The 21,971-nt window shown below is 45.0% G+C and overlaps 1 protein-coding gene across 14 annotated transcripts in view; it reads left to right on the top strand.

The window, feature by feature from the left end:
• Window positions 1–21,971, top strand: part of erc1b (ELKS/RAB6-interacting/CAST family member 1b) — a 175,540-nt gene that overhangs the window by 108,988 nt on the left and 44,581 nt on the right. For 13 of the 14 annotated variants that reach the window (XM_028954403.1, XM_028954411.1, XM_028954410.1 and 10 more), the window contains one exon: window positions 16,920–17,067. In XM_028954403.1, coding sequence (XP_028810236.1) covers window positions 16,920–17,067 — 148 coding nt within the window. Of the gene's footprint in view, window positions 1–10,621; window positions 11,057–16,919; window positions 17,068–21,971 lie in introns of those variants that run through there. The other variant, XR_003742533.1, reaches the window with a different exon arrangement.

The raw sequence follows: 21,971 nt of genomic DNA, 5'->3' as shown, positions 1-21,971 counted from the left end.
ACTGGAAGTCACTCTGTGGTATAAACTAGGTGACTACGCAGTACTTGTCCCTGCAGCATAGCCTGACGTGCACCTCATTGAAAATATGTGTTGCATTGCAGCAGCTGTGTTTGAGGTTGCAAGGCAATTGCTCTCTCATCACAATAATAAAACTTTTAATTCTTCCAAAGTGAAGTGTGCTGCTATCTGATCCTGACATGCTGCATGAGCTGATTCGTGAATTAATACTGAAATCAGAATTATTGATATTGAATGATATAATATTATATTATATATTCTTTTTCCACTCTGGATCTGGTCTTGCTGCAACGTCACTTTGGAGCTGATGCATGTCCAAGTAATTGATGATGTCACACTGACTTATCATGCTGTAGCTTGTCACTATTGTGAATAAACCATAGTTATGTCTTGTATTTATAGGACGTCCATTATGTAGTGACACACAGAAACTGGTGACAAAAAAGTACCACTAACTGTTTTAATGTGGAAGTAGCAATGCATTTCAAATCATTTAAAACAGAATCTATTAAAAGCAGTTGAGATTTAAAAAACTGACCATGTCCCACTCTATCTCACTAGTGCCATCACTAGTGCTTTAAGTGTTGTATGGTCAGCAGGAACAGTCAGGTTACTGTGAGTGACTCTGGACTGGATGGCGTTTGATGGACAGGCCCGTGCCCGGGAGATTGTGCTGCTTGTTTTGCTGTGTGTGTGTGTGTGTGTGTTCACTGACTCACTGACATCTTGTGTCTTTGATGTTACTGGAAACCAGGCTCACAGAGGCTCTGTATGAAATGATATTTTTTAGATTTGCACCCTGTTGAGTTTAGACTGCGAGTGAGGGATGCTGTATTTGCTGTACCTGCAGTTCATTAAAGAGGGAAAAAAAGCTTCTCTCTTTCACATACACATGCGTATGCGTGCACACACACACACACACACACACACATAAATGGCTTCTGTGGTTTATGTATGTTCTCACTGGAATGCACATTTTTGGCTCTGTGTGGTCTCATAAAAAGTGGTGTAAAGGCCAGCGAGTCCTTGGATATGTCATTTTTACACTCTTCCTCATTAGTCACTATGTGTGTGTGTGTGTGTGTGTGTGTACTCAACTGTCTTAGGTTAATGTGAGGGATTGATCTTCTGCTTGGACCCCATCCCCATCGTCTGAATCTCCCACTCCTGTTCTTCAACTTTGTCTCTGCTCTTTGATTTGTTGTCTCTTTCTTAGTTCGTCTCCCTCCTTCTCCGTCTGCTGGGGCGTGTGTGTGCGTGTGTGTGTGCGTGTGTGTGCGTGTGCGTGTGTGTGTGTGCGTGTGGCTGGGGAAGCTTCGTTTAAAGCACTCTGATAAGTGACAGCTCTGGTACGAACGCCTCTGAACTGTTCTGAAAACCCCAAACCTCTCTGCAACACACACACCGCTCACATTCTCCTTTATTTTGCTCGCTTTTTGTTTTTCCCAATCCTCTCCTTCTCTCTCAGCGATCGCGCTGAATCATTTATGCAGCTGCACCTTCAGATGACTGACCCATTTCACCGAGAGCCCACACACCCAATACCGTCAGAATCCTAATGTGCCACCGTTCAACAGGAAACCCGCCCTCACATTGGATTCATACGCCTGTTTGGGTAATCTGCCCCGCTGATTAAAAAAAGTTTGCACTCTGATCTATATCAGCATCTGAAAAGAGCTTAGATGTTACTGATGTGTGTATTTGTGTGTGTGTGTGTGTGTGTGTGTGTGTTTGCAATGACTCAGCTGAGTGTTACTGTTTTCTGTATTGAGGCAGAAAATTATTCATGTTATCAGGCACTGCGATCTCCATGGTGAAGTCGCCTCCTGTTTCTCTGAAATCACCCCCCACCTCCACGCCCTCGTTACGCTCCCTCCTTCGTTCTTTTTTTTTTTTTTTTTTTTTTTTTTTTGAGGGGCGGTGAAGTTTGCCTGTTTGACAGGTGTGCAGTAGTTCCTGTCAGTTGTCACTCAGAGCCCGTCGTCGTAGTGACATGTGTCAAGGCTCCGCCTCGACTCACAGATTATCATCTCTGAGAACGAGAGGGAGAAGGAGAGAAGGAACTGGTGAATGTGGGAAAGATTAACAGCGGTGGAGCGGGAGACTTGATAAGGGTTGTCGGCCTTGTCATCTGTTTCGTTTGGAAGCGGGTGGAGAGAGGTGGCGATCATCTTCCTGTCATCCTTCCCTCTGCCTGTGTGGTCCGCGGCTGTGATTGGGCGACCACCAACATCTGTATTTAAACATGGTCAGAATGACTCACCTTTTTTAGGGAGATAATGCATATGTATGTGGGGTTTTTTTTCTATTTACGTATGTAAAACTTATACTTATGATTATTTAAAAACATTTTACCCATAGAGCTTGTTAAGACATTTATGTGTATTGTTTTTGATACTGTACAAAATGCAATATACTGTTTTGTATAAACTAACATGCCATACATACATACATAAAAATGTAAATTATCGTGGGTACAGTGTTTGCTTTTGCTTTTTGGAAATATGGGGTTTCTTATTTATGCTATTATTATTATAATCCTAATAATTATTACTTGGAATTTTGAGGACGTGGTTAAAAAAAAAAAAAGCTTTTCTCCTAGTGATGAGCACCCAAACTTTTTCCCAGCCTAATTTTGCTTGTGTTTTATTTTTTTTTTTTAAAAACCCTGTAAAAAAAATTATTATGATACTTCAAAGCATGTCCATTTTCCCAGCCCAGCCCCTAACCCCCCTCTGGTCTTGTGTGCGGAGGGTTAGATGAGAACCAGACCCCCTCTCTCTCTGGCGGAGGCGGCCCGTGCTCTGCTGGTGAGGGGACTTCTGCTGCTGCTGCTCCTCTACCTGCACCAGTCTGGGCTTTTAAAAAAAATTGGGGTGGGCATGGGATTACCTTAACCAATATCAGTATGAGATTCATGATTACACTCAAACACAATATATGGTGCAAATGAGGTTCATTGAGCAGGAAAATTTGAACCTACACAGTATTAAGAAGGGATCAGCACCATAGACAGCTCCTTGTTTTAATTGCATGTTATTAATGCAGTACGTACATTTAATAAAAACATGAAGTGTATGTCCTTGTATATAAATACAAATACCTAATTAGATTGTCAGCCATGGCCAGACAATCTAAAGCCTATTTTCTGCTTACTGCATCACTCTCAACAAAGAAATGTACACTGAGATGAAACCGGGCCTGAGCTGTAATGCATTGCCAGTGGAGGCGGGGCATATGGACAGAGAGGTGGAGGTTTTAAATTCAGGCCAGGACTGATTATTCAGCGCTGCGAGCAGCCGAGCCAATCAGCTACAGGCGCCGTGAGGCCTGTGTGTGCAAGACATCCTACGCTGTCTATACAATAGGAGCAGACACCCAGCTGATTAGCAGGCATTACAGCGAAAGGTGTGCATGCATGTGTGTCTGAGTGTGTGTGTGTTGGGGGGGGGCAAGGCCGCTCATTAATCTCCGCCTGTCACAGGTGCCCCTCCTCCACCCCCTTCAACTCCTTGTCTGTCCATCACACTACAGTCTGCTTCTACGGTGTGGCAGCTCCCCCCACCTCGCTCTCTCTTGCTCTCTCAGTGTGAAGGCCCTGATTGGCTGCCAGTTTGAGCTTCTCCGGGGATAACTGACTGCTGAACTTTTTCTTGGTCTACAGCGTCTCTGCAGTGGAGTTAATGGGAGTAAAAGCCTCTATTTGCTCTCTGCCGTGTGCTGGAGTTGTTACTGTGCTCTCTGCTCCCTCCATGCCTGTTAATAATTACAGTCTGGGGAGTTTCTCCTCACTACTAATCAAGTACTGCTTGTTACCTTTTTGGTAATTAGTCACTAATTGGTATTCTCCAGAAGAAAAGTTATTTTTGTGCCCTTATCATATTATATATTTAGGAACAGCAGTAATGTGTTGTGATGGCCATAGACAAATGAAGGCAGGAAATAGTCTTCTTAGTGCTTATATCATGCCTCTGCTGGTGGTGGAATTGTTGCACTGGTGTACAATTATTTATTAATAGATTCGTTTATTGGTTGTCAACAAGGATGTCCTGCTCGTAGAAAGAAGTAAATTAAATGCAAATGATTGGTTGATGGAAGTGTAATGTAATAACATTTACTATAGGTATAATGGAAAATATTCGCTGCTTGCTTTGATTATAGCAAACTCACGGATTTGTGGCTTCCTTACCAGCAACTTTGAAAACCCAGCACATTGTCAAGCATGCAAAGTGAATGTCAATGTATTAAACGCACCTCATATGTTTTGGTTTGAGCCTTTGGGTATAAATGATGTGTTACGATGTGTGATGTGCTATAAACGCCCTTAGTTACTCATGTATTATTTAATAAGATGTTCGTATTGCTGTGTAAAGTTTATTTATATTTTTAATGTAAATCACTTTAAATTTAAGAAATCCGAGAATCGTCCCAAACGTCCAGTATGTAGTCTGTTTGTAACTCGGCATTAATCTGGTACTCTTAAAATAGTTTATTTGAGTAATGTTATATTACCCCCAACTCTGTTATCTACAGGTGATCAGACGGGAAAGTGAGCATGAGAGCAGACTCTCATACACACACACAGTCCAGTGTAAATGTGTGTATATATAGTTTCCTGTGTAAACTGGCTCGTGCCATGTCGTGGTTTTGGGCTCTCTGGGCTCCTCTGTGTCCGGGAGAGGAGCATGCTGGGAAGGGGCTGGTGCGGGCTAACTGAGTTGTCAGCGCCAGCGAGGATGAAGGGCGGAGGTCGGAAATGGGCAGGGGGAGAGAGAGCATGTGAGTGGGAGGCAGTTGGCATGGTATGCGCCGCATGTATTTATTTATGTATTTATGTATTTCTAATATGTATTTATTTATGTGCTCGTTTACTCTGGGAGAAGCGAATGAGTTTTGCAACGCGGCGGTAGCTGCTGTGTGTTAAAGTCCGAGAGAAGGAGCCTGAGGCCCAGCTGGGTCTTATTAAGAACCCAGGAAGCTGCGGAGTAGAGGGTTTGGATGGAAGTGGGTCCCCGGTTGGATCTCCCCCCCCAATGCCTGGCTTTTCTGACGGTTTTGGCTGGAGTCCTACCAGCCGTTTCCCCTGGAAACTCAACATGAATGTGCTCTCCCTGACCATATCTCCCCCTTATCTCTTAAACACAGCCAGTCCATCATTGCACCGACCGTCCACAGCTGACCGTAAATTGGGCTGGTGGTTTTATGCTGGATCTCAATTAGGTTAGATGCTGTTTCACATACACACACACTGCACTGTGCAAATGAGAGCATGAGTTCTAGGGGCTTGGTAGGCCAGACAGGATGAGGATGAAGGTCTGGAGCTAAAGTGCTGAAGGATATGGAGCAGCACACGTTGATGCTTTGTGGTCGTGAACACAAGAGATGTCTGAGTTTAAGAATTGCTTAGTTTGTTGGCCTTGATGGCCCTAGTCTGCAAGCCAGGATTTAGCAGTCCTTACAGACAGGCTGTATGTTCCCAAGGAACAGTTACCATGAAGAGGTGTGCACAGATTCCCAGCAGCCTCACAGTACTGCTGATTTATAGTAAAATGTGCCACGCTGGTCACACGGCTTTCTGTGGAGGACAGCCTCTGGCGTTGGCATTTCTGTGGATCACTGGTGACAGGGACTCACCAGTTCATACCGGGAACACCCACAAGACCTGCGGTGTTGATTCATACTCAGATCAGATCTAGATTTCCCTGCTTGCAACAACTTCAAGACTGTTCACTTCACTCACTAATATAACCATCACTCACTAATATTTTCTTTTAAACGTATGACTTCATAACATTCTAACAACAATGTGAATGACTATCATGGAACTCTCCTTCATCACCTTGGTCTTGCTTGTTGGGGGTTTCGCTAGGACAAATTCTTTAAAGTTCAAAATAAAATGATAGTGATTCATGAAACGGAATTGGAATAGAATGAACTTGGACTGCGGTTGAATGCAGGTGGAATCAAATTGAATCAGGCATGGATATTTGGAAGGGGAATGTGAATTGACCAAATTGAAACGGGAGCAGCTTCATTGGTATCCGCCGCCCGTCGACCTGACGAAGAGTTTGGCGCTCCTCCCCTCCCCCGCCTGGTGAGAGCGGTACAGTACGCGTCTGGATGGCAGGCTGCCTTCAGCTCACCCGGTGCTGAGAGCTTAGCCCGCGGATCAAAGCCCCTTGAGGCTTTTTGGGAGACATTTTCCAGTCAGCTCTTTCGCTGTGAAGTGTACACAGCTTTACATTAGTAATGAGCGAGGATGCTAGGTGCCGGGGTGTGTGCGTGTCGTCTGTGTGTTTTGCGCGTGATTCATGCCTAAACCCTCGCTCTTTATTTGAGAGTGGGTGTGAATCTAGACTTAACAGCGCTGCGGCGACGCCAGCAGTGGCGCACTGGGCCGTATTAAAAAACCCCGGCTCTCCGCCTGCCATGCTGCGAGTGAAAAGTGCGCCCCAATTAAAGGAATAAATAAACAGCAGAAAGGCAAATAAAAACACCGTTAAGTCCGGGTTACAAGCTCTGGAACGGGCCCGCGGCGGGGGCCGGCTCCTTCCGAGGCCCAGTTAAAGCCGGAGGGTCCCCGCAGCGGGCGTTTACACCGGGCTTGAGCCGCCGCCAGGTTGCCGCATCTGTTCTCGTCCTGGCGGTGGACCCTGCACCGCTGCTGAGATGGCGCTGGGCACACATGTTCCTCTGTGCCGTACAGTAGACAGGAATGTCTGCAGACTGCTGGATGGCGCTTCTGCATTTTTACACGCTGTTAAAATAATGTCCGACTCTGTCCAACCCGCTCACTTAATTGAGTCGAGGAGCTTTTTTGGATTGTTGGCCATGGATGTCAGGACAGGTCCAGTAAGACCCTCCAATCTGTTCTAAGCTGTCAAATGCACGGGGTTTGGCTGACCACTGTTAATTAAAACATAGAGTGAGTAATTAATTGACTTAAAAAAAACAAAATAAAAAAATCACACTGAGGGGTCTATTTTGGCTGCGCTGTTAAACTTCACTTTGGATTATCCTCCATTCTGGTTGCACCGTGCTCCGTTGCACTGTGCGCTCATGTTTAAAATTAAGAAACGTATTTGTGTGCGCTTCGCACTGACAGGAGTGGCACATTGCTATTCTTTGGCATTAGTAAACAATGTTTCACTGATGCATGTTAGACATGAGCACATCGGATTTTTGTTCCATTTTTGTTTATACGTTTTATTTTAAATCAAAATAAATTCAATATAAATGCACAATTAAACAATATTTTGTGCCCAATAATCTGCATTAAACACATAATATGTGCACTGTTCAGCGCAGGAAAAGGATGTTGCATTTTGCTGGTTGATGTCGTCTCCTGGGGAGATGTTGAGTTGTAACAGATGCTCTGTAGCTATTTCGACACACAGTGAGCTACTGTACCTTTTCCCCTAGAACATTGCACACGACAAATATATTTCCAGGAGCTGATTTATAGAACAAATTTCATAAAGTTGTACCTGCACCATGTAACACATCTTAGCTGTTCCTGCACAAAGTGTAACAGGACAGGTGGGGTTGGGCAACAGGGCCACATATATTTTTCTTTGGAATGTGTTCTGTGGCTTGGAATGATCAGAAGTGGATCTGGGAATAGTGTGATGTACTGTGAGATGGGAGATGTTTGCGAGAGCTGCAGCTGGGGAAATGTGCACTTCAATATGCTGTAGGGCTGGATAGGTGCTTTGAGGAAGATTTAGGGTGTGAGCTCTGTGCATGTTTTTGCTGAGGGACAGATTTGAGCAGAGCTGGAGCATTAGCACGAGAGATAAGGAGCCCCGAAGTGGCTGTTGGGAGCAGCTGTGGATTTTCAAGCTTGCCTGACCTTTATCAGGAGCCCAAAGTGGCTAAGGGAAGTTTTAAGGCAGAAAGCAGGAACTTTGAAACATATACTGCCATGAAATAATATGATCTTGTATTCTCATGTTACCAATATGTCAGAAGTAACATGGGGTAACCAATATTATAATATGAATAAGCAAATAACTGCAAATCACATTATTATGATGATCACGGGTATCATAGCATTTTTATATTAAATTATTTGCAATGTGTAATATTTGCAGTTTGTAATGTCTTTCATGAAGACATTATTTATTTGGGGGATATTCATACACTGAAACCATGTCTGTACCAGCATAATTTCACTTAAATTGCTGATCATTTTTTCCTGACCCCACCTGACAATATTAGCTTCTAAATCTATAAATACAAAACTTTATTTAATGTAGTGTTCATTTTTTAATAATAAGATGTGTAGTGCTGGTGCTAGACTGGTCACATATGCTTGGATTGAAATCCTCATGATGATGATGATGGTGATGCAACCTTAATTCCACGTGGGAAATGGGTGGAAGACGCCTTTGAAAACACAAGTGAGAGAGATATTGAGAAAGGAGGAACAATGAAAAGAAGCTGTCAGCACCAGCTCTGCTCTGCTGGGGATTGGTGTTTCTGCTCTGTCATCATGCTGTCTGTGTGTGTGTGTGTGTGTGTGTGTGTGTGTGTGTGTGTGTGTATGTGTGTGAGAAAGAGAGACTGTTTCAGATTAATTAATCTCAGCATTTTCACCACCACTGGTCAACCCAAAATTGTCCCAAAGCACGAAAGCCTTGTTTTGTAGCTGGATGTAACCATCCGTCTATTCAACATATTGATCTACTCAGTCATTCCTCCGACTGCTTTAATACATTGAAATGGAAAACCTGTATTGATTAGTCCCAAGTATTCCAAAACTTGACATAAATGCACAAAAGGTCCAAAAATCTCTGGAAAGCCTGAAAGTCCATTCTCATGAACCAAAATCAGGAACCAGACCTTTGAGCATCTGGATCTGATGGACTGTTGCCCTGACTGGCATCTTTGATCGAACAGATTTGCCCAAGTCCCGTATTTTGAGGAAAAAGTACTTTGCATGTTCAACCAGTCATCCATACATCTTCTAGCCTACAGTCAGCAAAAGCAGCTCCCTTGTGTTGCTAATGGGCCGGTGTGTGTTTGCCTTGAGGTCGAACCGCTGCACAATGGGCCTGTGTGTGCAGTGGAGCAGCAGTGCAATCTTGCTCGGCCACACTTGGCTCGCTCCCCTCAGCCTTTATGGAGCTTGGAGAGCACCGTAAAAATCAGCCGTTTCCCCTCACAGCTGGGGTCTGGCAGTGGGCTGGAGGGAAGACTCCGTCCCGAAAACCCGGGAAAAGAGGGAAGAAAGGAGAGAAGAGTGGAGTGGGTCCTCAAAGACGGGCAAGAGAAATAAATAATCACTTTATCCGGCTTTTTTATTGGCGCTCGTAGATGTTTGGGTGATAAAAATACACGCTCGACTGGTTTTATGTTCTGTATAATATCCCATTCATGTACGTTATGGAATTTGTTGTGTGTGTGTGTGTGTGTGTGTGTGTGTGTGTTTTTTTGCATGCGATGATGAAAGCAGAAGTCTGGATTATGGGACATAACAGAGGCGGCAGCATGGAGACTCACATCCAGAGATGTGAAGCATACAGAGACCCCCAAGGCCTTCCCCTCCAAACTCCACCCAACGCAAAGGCCCCTTCTAAAAATTCTGCCATCTCGGCTTGGGAGAAATAAAGCGGGTCGTAAAGCCGTCCAGTAAAAAAGCTTGACCGTAAGAGGCCGCATGCCTGGGGACGAGGGGCCCGAGGGGGAGTGTTTGCGACATGGGCATAAACTAACGGCCCCTCCAGGCTCGGACGAGGGGAGCAGCGGGGGTCCGGGACCAGCCTGTCTCTGCACACCTGTAAATCGCCACGGGGGAATTTTTAGGGAGGGGAAGGGCAGGTGTGGAGGAAGGAACGTGCACTGGAAACCATGGCTGTTGGATCTTTCAAGTCTTTTGGTGTGTCGTTTTTTTGAGGCGGGGGGGTCGGGTTTGGGGAGTCGGGTTGCGGTTGTGGTCATTTTGTGCTCAATTGTCCATGGGCTGATTCCTTTGCATCGGTTTTACTAGGCTCTGTGTGCCACCACTGGCACTAATTGGGAGTTGTGGTGGCATAAGGTACCTTGGTTTTTTGGGTTCTGCCATGCACACAAACAGTGACACACACCACTTTTCCCGTTGCTGTAAACTCAGGCTTTTATGAATCCCTGGTTTCAGGCTTCCCTGCACTGATGTAATGGCAGGTCTTAATGAGCTGTCGTCACTGTGTAATGGACGTTTTGGTAATGATATTGATGGAGGTAAAAAAAAAAAATGCTGATCTCGTTTTTTTTTTGTGCAGTTTGAAATCAGTGGCCCCTTCCCACGCTCACACACACTGGTCTGATGCTGAATGGCTGGGACCCTCCTCTGTTCTTCTTAGCCCAGAAAGAGTGTGTTTACGACTGCCTGGTTTACTAAAGACCGGCCCAGGAGATCCACTGAAGAAGCCAAGGCCACAGGAACTTAGAATGCAGCCTTGGGTATCTGCTTCCAGTCACCTGGATTCACTAATGAGTGAAAATGTGTCCATCAGAACGTACAACTAATTGGTAAAGTCAGCCAGCTCAGCGCTTGGGTGGAAACAGAAACAATTGCCAAGCTCCTTTTTCCTGAACTTTCTCAAACTTTTCCACTTTTTAGAAACCTCTCACCAGCAGCAGGGACCTGGTTCCTTCCTTCAGCCTCCCCAGCATGTGACTCATGTCTGGAAAGAGGATCCTGTGCAGGCAGCTGTGGGAACAAGGCGTGGCATGGGGGGCATCATGCCCGCTGACTTTTCACTATTATCTTCACATGCTCTGATCAGCTAAGTTCACTTCTGTGGTTTTGGGGAAAAGGATACATCACAAAATGCCACATCCTGTTTCTGGTGATCATACTTCAGTTTGTATAGCATTAAGTAAAGTGAAAGCCACTAAATGCGTCCTCTCTATTTATCCCAGTGCCATTTTTGTGAAAGGCGCATGGAAAGCAGTGTTTGGGGACGGTACCTTGCTCAAGGGGACCTCAGTGGCCCTTTGGCAGTTCAGGATGCCAACTACAGACACACCATTGCCAGCATAATGTCTTCAGCAGGTGTTTGTCCTCCTTTTTATTGTTCCTTCATTCCCTCCACCTTCTTATGAGTGTTTTCTTGTTATGTTTCTTGTTTCTTGTGGTGGCCTAGCGGTTAAGGAAGCATCCCGTAATCAAAAGGTTGCCAGTTCCACCCGGGAGGGGCACTGAGCAAAGCACCGTCCTGCACTGAGCAAAGCACACAGTGCTCCCCGGGAGCCTTTCATTGCTGCTCACTGCTTTCCACTGTGACCTACAATGTCAGTGATCAGTGCTCTATCACCCATTTTATGTGTGTGTGTGTGTGTGTGTGTTTGTGTGAGAGGTGCAGCTAAGAACCATAACCTGAATATGACTTTCCCCTCTGGCAGTGAGCTCCTGCTAATTCCTCTCCTGCTCCTCCCCCCCACCTCAGACTGAAGTGGCCGTGATCCTGATAGCCCTCCTGTGGTATCAGCCAGGCTCGAGTGTGTACGCGTCTTCCCTGGGGACGCACAGGCACAGACCATGGGGTGTTTTTTTCCCTCCTCTCTCAGTCCTTGCAGGGCGTTTGGTCTCATTATCAGTGGTAATTAAGGACGGGCTGTCAGCCACAGGAAGAGAGGTGATAAACCCGCCGGTCCCTGGAGGCTGGAGCTCTCTGACTTTGAACGTGCCCCGTAGAGCCATCCATAAGGAGCCTGGCTGTGTGTGTGTTTGTTTACTGTGTGACTTTAGTTAATTTATATTAATATACTGAAAACCTCTGCATGCCTGTGCATGTGTGTGGAGTGTGTATGCAACATAAATGCATTTAATCAATAGAGAGGGAGAGTATTGTGTGTGTGTGTGTGTGTGTGTATGTGTGACCAGGAGTGACAAAACCCATAATGAGCTCAGATGAGTGAAATTCATGTTCCTTCGTATCCATACACTTCCCTATATGCATTCTAATTGTGTTTCAAAATGCGCTCGATTTGGAGAGCATTTGGAGTGGAGACCCCTGGTTCGGTCCCAGAGCTCCACAACTACCCAGAGGGCCCGACCCTGTAATTAGTGACTGCACGTCATGCTGGATAACAGCAGCAGATAAATGCAGGATTTATTTAATCCATGTGCAGTTTCAGTTTGAGATGCCTTGCTTCCGAAATTGGATTTGTGGCTTACCCATTGACTTGAAGCTGATGATTGACAGTTTTTTTCTGTAGCTGTAATAGTAATATATCCTGCCTTTACCTGAACTTGAAGGATCTTTTTGATCGACATGTTTTAGGCCGCGCCAACACTTGTGTCCTTTGGGTGCTTTGATTGGCTGTCCTCACTTCTGCCCTTTTTCTAGCCTTCATGTCTGTCCTAGAAATGATTCCACAGGTGTAAGCATAAGGAAGTGTTGGTCACTGTGTACCACTTTTGTATTTTTAATGTTCCGCAGACTTTGATAGGTGTATAAAATTGTTCTTTTATTAAAGCTCTTTGTTGTAGTCTTTATCTTAACATTAGTGCTTCTCAATGCAATGATGCTTCAAAGTCTGGATTTAGCTGCAATTTTTCCCTAATTGTTTTCTAAAATAAACGTGTCGAGAAAATTGTGTCTAAATGTGTAAATAGCTCCCCCGCTTCCCTGTAGTTGCTCAGTGAATAAAAATAGCTTAATCGTGTAGTTGGATTTGGTATTTCCATCATGCATTAAAAGAACCGGAATAGGATTTCTTTGTTCTGCTCTAATCACCCTGCCCATTATGAGCTTTTCGGACAAATAAGTATAATTACACGGCATGTTTCACTGTTAAACAGAAGGCCATACGCATACTGTAGCTGAACATAGAATCCAAATAAAATAAAATAAAATAAAGACCACAACCCTGTGTTTCTTCAGACAAAATAACACAGAACACAAAATGTCCTTTATCAAATTATTATTTGAATTGTTCGTTTCACTATAATACTGTTCTTATGTTATGTAGTACCTACTATATAGCATATTTCTTTCAGAATTTCACGTTAAATGGCTTCATGAATCAATTTAATCAAGAATGAGCTGAATATGGGCTCGTTTAAGCAGCTGCTGAAACGTTCCTAAGCTGCACACTGTGAGTGGACCCTATAATTTTCAACACAGAGACTGATACCAGAAACTTTGGAAAGCCTGAGAAATGGCCTGCAACCAACAGATACTAGAGGAAAAGAGGCAGAGAGCAGCAAGAAGTTATTTAGATTTTTTTTTTTTTTTTTATGTATGCTGGTGCACATCCAGCTCTCAGACTGGGCTCATATTTTATTTTTATGTGCTGTGGAGAGCAGGATCAGGTAGAACTGAGCTCTAATTGATACCAATGATAAAAGGTTGGAACCTCTGACTCCAACTTGGCCTGTAGTCTTGTTTCCCCTCCCAAGCTTCCAGAGAACTGTAGCACTGAGCTGAAAAGCATTCAGCGTTCAAATCCCGGCTTATATCCATCTTATATCGCTGAACTATGTAAAATAAATACATATGCTTACTTATGTAGTATTGTTTAGAAGAGAATAAGTGGAGAAAAGATGATTGTGTGACAGAAACTATTCAGTTAACACATTACTATGTTTCATACATGTAATGTGTTCAGCTATAACAAGTTTCAGTTAATAGACTCCTGCCAGATTCATAATATATATTTTTATAGAATAATATTGTTGTATGTTGCTACTGCCTTTTTCTACCTGTGGTGGGTTTCAGCTCTTTATCCCTCACCCTTCTCCACTTCCACCCTTCTCCACTCCAATCTCCATAGTTTTTCTCCTATATTTGATTATTTTGTATTTCTTCTTTTTTCTTTTCACTCAAATGTTTTTATTTGGAAAATTTGACCAAGGATGGCATTACTGGTAATGAGCTTCCATCATTATCTGGATATGACAATAAACTTGAAACCGAAGCTGGAAAGATAAACAAAATTCCGGGTCACTGTCTGACCGCTGGTGATATTCCAAGTGTCAAAGCAGTCGACTTCCAACCAGAGACCTGTGCTTGCAATGCATTCAACTCCAGCGTCCTGCAGAATGTGTCGTCATTGTGGTAGAGCATTTGAGAGCGATAAGGCGCCCGGCTGCTTTTTCTCTCTTTTGATTGATCCCACCCCTTCATAAATTCCTGCCATTCTGTGTGGCCGTCCACAGCTCTGGTTACTTTAAAGCTTTGCGGTGAAGGCCGGGGTGGGGGGACCCCCTCACACCCTCATCGTAAATCTCCCTGCCGTCTCCTACAACGCACCATTATGCCCTAGAAAAGGATGATGTGGGAAGGGGGGGTGAGGAAATAAAAAACAGAGAGAGAGAGACAGCAGACGATGGATCTTCTCCAGTGTGGCTTTTCTGAGGGGCTTTCTGACAGCTGGAGGAGATAAAAGCTGCTTTTGTTTAGGAATAGGAGAGACGTAGTGAACGTTCTAATGAGATCTGTTGAGTGATGCCTGCCTGAAGTTGGTTGACCTCTGACCGCTCTCTTAACGCCATGCATGACGACTGTGCCCCTCGGTGGCCCCAAACGATGACCAGTGTGGGCAGAAGTCGTCATTAAACGTCATTTAAACCACTCAGCATCTGCTTACAGGGTTGCTTCTCCCTTTCCTCTGTTCTGACAGGGTGGGAGAACGTGGTGGAGTTAGGCAGGAGCTCTGCATGAGAAATGGAGCTCCAGAGATTGTGCAGAGAGGGTGACAGGCTCCCAGTGAAAAATGTTGGAAAAACTTGAAAGAGGGAGGGGGGAGAAAGTTGGAATCCATCCTACCCTCTCAAGCCTTCTCTGTATGTACCTATCTTGTTTCCTGTGCTTGACAAATGGAGGTGGGCCTGTGTTATTTTGGCCTTAGAGACATGGTGTACAGTGTGTGTGTGTGTCTCTCTGTGTATGTGTCTATAGTTTGCCTCTTCCAAAACGTACTTGCCCACAGGGCCAAACTTGCGCAGACTGTGAACTTTGTCTCCCCATAACTAACTCTCCCGTCCTTCCCGTCTTTTCACTCCATCCCTTTCTCCTCCTTTTTTCCCCTTCTGTAACCTCTTTCTTCCATTCCTCTCTCCTCTCTTCATCCCTGCAGCCATTGGGTTCTGGGTACAGAAGCCTTGTTGTCTGTTGCGGAAGCTGTGATGGATGGTGTAATATGTATGTGTGTATAAATATGGCGGTAATGATAATCCTGCCGTGGTGTGTGTGTGTATGGTTGTATGAGTGGCAGCTGGGCTCTGTTAGAGGTTGAAGCGAAGGTCTTGAAGGCGTCTGGCCTGCCTCAAACCCACACACCCTCGTAGACAGATGGGATTCTGTGGTGGCGTGCTGCAGCAGAATTAGTCTCAAGCCCTCTTTTTCTGTCTCCATGTTCCCTTCCCCCACCCCTCTAGTATTCGGCATAGCTTTCCCCGCCCGTCGGGCACGTGTCAGATACCCCGCCGTGTCTCTAAACAGGAAGTTCTGGGGAAGCTTCCTGCGAATGCAGTATAAGCATACTCACCTCTGGGCAGGGACCCCAGATCCTGTGGCATTTTTGGAAGCGTCCCCTCCACCTGGTCCAAAGGGCCATTTGGAGACAAAGACGGAAGCTGCTGGAGAAAGACCAGCAGTCATTCCTCAGCCGCAGGACCGGCAGGGCTGATGACGGCGGCATGGAGGGGAAGCTGGGCTTCATGCCTCAGGTCTTGGAGACGGGTGGTCTCCGTGTATTCAGTGTGTGTGTGTACTCCTGTGTGCATAGCCCACATCCAGATTGTGCTGAACACATGCGTGCCCTGTCTCACACATAATGACGTGTGACCTGTAGAAATCAGAATGTGTAAGCTCTGGCTGCCAGTGAGCTTGTTTAGATGAAAGATCATGCAGATTCTGTCCAATATTGGTGAATCGAGGCTGAACTGTTAAACCTGTTTGTGTGAATCTGTGATTTCATAGCAGGAAAAATAAACACGCCAGAAAGCAGTGAACCACGCTGTGACCCACGTGTCAGTGGTACTGTGTGCCTTCCAATGGACATTCCCCAAGCGCATTGCTCCCGTGTTTGTGTGCAGCATCCGTGTGTGTCTCCAGTGGAAAATTGCAAAGCATGCATTCTCCATCTTGCCTCTGGCTAGGATGAATTTTGCATCCGTGTTATCAGTCAGACCCACACAGGAAGTAAACGACACACAGTTGCGTTAATTGCATGACTTTATTTTAGCATGTTAATTTTTTAGAAATCATTTGCTACATGTTAATGTTAATTGCCCTAATTAATGCACTTACTTGTTTTAATCTGTGATTTATGGTCGAATTAAAGTTTTTTTTTTTTTTTTTTTTTTTTTCTTTCTCTTAATTTCATTGTTATTGTGGCCCACGTATCAGCATAATATTGTTTCAGGAGCCTGTGCTTCCCTCCCCCAGTGTCTGGTGTTTGTTGGCTGATCAGTGAGCTCACCCAGCCTTTCCTACATGTGTGTGGCTGTGTAGGAGTGTGGGTGTCTGACTATCTGAAAAAGTAATAGTGACAGAAAAGAGACGGCACTACCACAACGTCACAAGCCGAGGCTTCTGCTCAGAGGTCCGCCGGTGACGCTCTTGCGATGGAATTGGGTCACGCAGTTCCTCCCAGCACATGGGAGAGGTGGGCGAGGTGCTGTGAGAGGAATGAGATGGTGGGGGGGGGGTTGATGCTGTTGCAGGATGAGTTGAGCGCACCGGGCTGTCAGCGCACTCCCCGCACCACCGTATACACTCTGGATCTTATCACAGGCCGTCCTGAGCACATTCTTCTGTTGCTTTTTCCACTCACTGGCCCTAAACCGATCCACAGAACTGATAATCATACATGCTGATCGGGGCTTTAACTTTTTACCAGTTTTGTATGTGTTTTAGGAAGTAATCGCTAAATAAAGTGCTGACCTGGACGTGTTCTCCCAACAGGCAAGAGGCACTGCTGGCTGCTATCAGCGAGAAGGACGCCAACATTGCCTTGCTGGAGCTGAGCTCATCCAAGAAGAAGAAGACACAGGACGAGGTGTCCCTGCTGAAGAGGGAGAAGGACCGGCTGGTGCAACAGCTAAAGCAGCAGGTAGGTGGCGCTGTTATTGAGAGTCTCACCTGATCAACACAGAATGCACATTTTATATAAACATATAGAGAAAGAAGAGAAAAAATGTGAAAATGTTGAGTGAAAGTGGCCTAACAGGGTTCAGATGTCCCATTTCAGGGTCCTTTTTGAATTATCTAGCTCCGCCCTTCAGGTCTCCACAACCATATAGCCCAACACAGTCCTTACATAAATGCAATTTGCCTTACCTCCACGAACCAGCAACCCACATGCACTACACACCATTGGTATGTCCTGCAGATCCATGTCACGTTAATGAAATATTTCATTAACATAATTCATTTTTAATGCATAGACTTCTTTTTACCCCTGTTTTGATGTTAAAAGGTAATGATGAGAAAGGCTAGCCATTATTCTCCTTTACTATGGGATGCAGGAGGGGATGGATGCTCTCACATATCTCCATACCTCCTCTGTCAATCTCCTTCATTCTCATTCCCTCCATCCGCCAACAGCAGGGTAAAAATAGTCCCGGCAGCGGGTGTGCCACGGTGCTGTTTGAAGTTGTTCTGTGCTGGAGACGTGTTGTCCCGCCATTAATCACTTCTCATGCGCGAAATGCGCTGCGCCGCTCAGATCTGCTGCCCATGGTTCACTGAGAGGTCGGGGGTGTATGGGGCAGGGGTCACCATTGCCTGCTTCGGATCCGGTCTTGAGAAGAAGCCTTCCAAATTTACTACCCACTGCTTCATGTGATTCATGTTACAATTAGCTATGGAATGTGGTTCCTCCCTACTGTTCTTACAGAAGGAAGAGTTCTTGATAATGAAAGACACAGACTGACAAACAGTCAGCAGGATGATAGAGTTATTATCTTCAGGACACTCTCCTGCTACATCTACACACATACACATACACATGTGAACCAATTATTTGTTTTAGACACTGTTTCACCTCCTGACATAAATCTCCTTAACTGGTCTGACACACACACACACACACACTGATGCTCACGCTTTCGCACATGCACTCACTGACACCTGCTACAGCTGCTTCTGTCCCCTGTCCATCAGGGGCTGGATTGAGAATGTGTGTGGGCTTGGAATGGCTACATCTGGCCCTCTTGACCTCTTGGAGTTAAAAAGCATATGTCAGGTTTATCCCCTCCACAAGTTGTCTGTTCAAATCTGGTGGCATTTTTGAACTCAGGAACAGTTTAAAGGTCCCATGACATTTTTTTTTTTTTGCTTTTATGTAATAATGTATCTGAAGCCTTGGTTCAGAATTACAGCCACTTTGAGCCAGTCCCACAATGAGATTTCCCCAGGACGTGCCGTTTCAGTGTCTGTAGCTTTAAATGCAAATGAGGAGAACAGAGATGGGACAAGAAGTAGAGCGGCCTATAGAGTAGAGCGGCCAATTTGTGAACACCAATAAATTAACCCACTGCTTCTTCAGAGGCTTGCGTGACTAAACTAAAAAAAAATACACTTGTGCTCATTTTTACATCCAATCAACAAGCATCTGCAATGTCTTGCTTATTTGCAAGCTAGGGGCCATTCAGCAAAAGTACCGTCCCCACACACTACTCCCCGGGTGCCTGTCATGGCTGCCCACTGCTCACCAAGGGTGATGGTTAAATGCAGAGGACACATTTCATTGTGTCACCATGTGCTGAGCTGCAGTGTTTCACAATGACAATCACTTCGCTTTCAATTTTTCACTTTCATGATGAGCGATGGAGCAGATTTGTTTTTTTTTTCTGGGCAGACAAAGCATGAGAAAGGGGAGGTGACCTTATACATTATGACAACATAAGGAGAGATCCGACCATCTGAGCTGCCGCTCTCTGAACGGCGAAGCAGAATGACCAAAGCACGTTTTACACTTACCTCAATTTCTAGCCAATGCAGGATCATTGACAGAACTCGTATAAATACATTTTAAATGTCATGGGCCCTTTAACATGGATTCCAATTAAGTGACAATAACTGATTATCAGTTGACCATCTAGCAAACATTCAGTGCATCCAGAGTAAATCTGAATAATTTTTTGCCAGGCCATGGTATAATGTGATTCGCTGGAAAAATGGTAGGACAGCTTATTAAGATTATTATTATTATTATTATTATACATTTTTTCAATCCAAATAGTGGTTTTAAAGCCAAAAGACCCTTTGCAGAGATCTTTTTGCTTTCGTTTGTCTCTCTCTCCCCATAATTTTCCCTGTTTTTCTTTCCCTTTCACCCCCCTGGCATTAATACCCTATTGGTTAGTTACAATGGTGTGTGGCTTTGTGAGGCTGCTCCTCGTCAGTCCATCAGTCCACCACTCAATTCCCGACTTCAGAAAGTGGGTTACTAGTTTTAGACTGGCCGCTCCTCAAGAGACCAGGGAGAAAACTCAGCAGCTCTGATCTTACAGTCTGGAAACTGAGGAGACTTTTATCAGTTCAGGCTTCTTGGTTGGAACCCACTCACTTCTCATATTTTCATGACACCTTGAATGTGTTATTATCTTTCTCAGGTTCACTCTGATTCATATTGATCTTGTTCTTGCTGATAAATCTCCACATCAGAATTTTCCTGCCTTCTGCCTTGTTAAAGATGCATTGAAGTATGTGCATACATGGTGTTGTTTTTGTGTAAATCTAATCCGCATGAGGTCATTGTGATTTGATGCTCAGAATGTAGATATGACTGCTTTACCCCTCAGGGTTAATGTATAGATTGTATAGAATGTATTTTTAAAATATGGTTTGGCATAATACTTTCTGTTAAAAAAATAAATAAAATTGTCATTATTATTAATGTACTCAAAAATTTTACTGATCCTCTTCCTCTATATGTTGTCCCATATTTGTCTGTAATTAGAAAGTTGTCTGTGATTATTGCGGTTTTGAGAGTGTTTTCATCCTCAGCCCATGGGCGTGTGTGGTGGTCTGAGGCAGTAAAGGGGTAGCCCTGTCATGCTTGGCTGAGGGAGACCCTTCAGAGCATCATGGAGGGAGGGAAAAAGAGAGAAATCTTTCATCAGACGACCAACTATACTGTGTATTTTTGGTGTCTCTTGCGGGACAGCAAACTCTTCAGGGTGCCAAACTGCTCCGTCGTGGCTCGCGCCGCAGTTCAGCGCGGTACGGCCAGTCCTGGTCGCCCTTTCCATCAGCTCAATTACTGCTTTGCAGGCCCGTTGAGACACCGGTGAAGACGTCCGCTTGCACTTTTCAAACCTCAGAAAACCCGGCGCCCCGGTTCCCACAGAATCTCATGACTGGTGTCAGTGTTTCCTCTCGTTTGGTCACCGAGGAACGCCAGCTTTTCTCTACCTGCTGTCCATCCTCGCCCCTTTTCCAGTGCAGGGGTGACCATTTTAATCCATAACTCCAGCTTCTCTCTCTATAAAAAACATATTTCTCTCTTTTTTTGTATGTGTAAAATCATTTTATCTTTCATCAACCATGGTGAGGATGTTGCTTTAAAAGAAGAAAAACATTTTGTTTCTGTGCAGCCCATGGACTAAATAAAGTGTAAAAATGGTCTGGTGCTGCCAACACCAACATGCTACAGAAGAAAACGAGAACAAGAAAGAGAGCAAGAGCGAGAGAAAAACAGAGCAGGAGAAACCAGCACAGCTCCTCAGAGAGGAAGAAGAAACTGCTGTCCAGGTTTGAAAGCAGCTCTTTATTGGCGTGAAGAGGCTGCCATTTTGTGCGCCGGGGCTGAGCTTTAGGCGCCTTACTGCTCCACTGCGGCCAAATCGGTCACAGCCCTTAAATTACAGCCCTGGGCCCTGTGGCCAACAACAGGGAAGAGAGGGAGAAGAGAACAGAGAGAGAACAAAAACACCAACAACAAGCATCTAATTGAACGTGGGGCCTGCTCATCTTCACCAGGCCTCTGCGGCAGCATCCTTCCTGCCACTGTAAACCAATCCCGGAATCGGGAGCCGGCGAACCAAGACTCCCGTCCATGCTGGAGATTTGTATTGGATGCAGGGCAAGTGAAAATACGGCGACGTGTTTCTGGAATATCTGACCCCAGAACAGGGACGCCGACCCCCGCGCGCTAAACCGCTTCTGCTGATGCAGCAGCGCCGCTACTGGCTCAGTGGGAGGCTGGGACCAGGGGAGCCTCCTGGTTAATTTCAGTCCTCCGGCCCGTCCTACAGATGTGCAGCGCTTTTAAAGATACGCTGCCACGGTTGCGCCTTTTTCCTTTTTTAAGGACTCCAGAATGTACTTTTAGACAATCCCGGTCACCACCCATTGGGTTTAATCAGTGCAGGCCACAGCTTTGACCTAATTACAGCGTGTGCAATTTGGAGTATGTCATTGAGTTATGCTGGTCGCTCAGATGCGTGTTTGAACTTTGTAGCTGAAGATGTGTGCTGCATAAAGGAGAGTACAAAAGACATTTTTAATATCTTAAACTTTTTACCTACTCTCTCATTGAGAAATGAGAAAATCATCGAAATTTTCTACCGGCGTAATGGGACTTGTTCCACTTGTTCTTGTTGACAAAATCTCTGAAACTGAGTACTGTAAGATACAAATTTGGTCAAATAATTTTTACCTCTTTTCAAGATTCGCTGCTGTGAGATTTTACCTCTCTATTGTGTGACGTCCCTCTGCCATTTGCATGATATCTTTTCCTTTGGTGGAGAGCGTCCTCCGGCTGCCAGTAATTGTGATGTACGATCGTCCATCTTGCCAGACGCGCTCAGCGGGCCTTTAGACGTGTCCTCGGGGGCTGGCCCTGGGTGCCTCTGTCTGTTTGTTTGTTTGTTTGTTTGTTTGTTTGTTCGTTTGCTTAGCTGGTTTGTTTGGGGTTTTTTAGGCCTTACGAGTATACAGCTGAGCCCTGTGAAAAGTGCAAGATTACAGTATCGCTCGACTGATGAATGTTCTCGTCGCGTTTTGGCT

Source organism: Denticeps clupeoides, chromosome 15, assembly GCF_900700375.1.
Source record: "Denticeps clupeoides chromosome 15, fDenClu1.1, whole genome shotgun sequence".
Classification (NCBI taxonomy): domain Eukaryota; kingdom Metazoa; phylum Chordata; class Actinopteri; order Clupeiformes; family Denticipitidae; genus Denticeps; species Denticeps clupeoides.
Note: the sequence above shows the minus strand (reverse complement) of the source record. Positions and strands in the feature narration are given on the sequence as shown.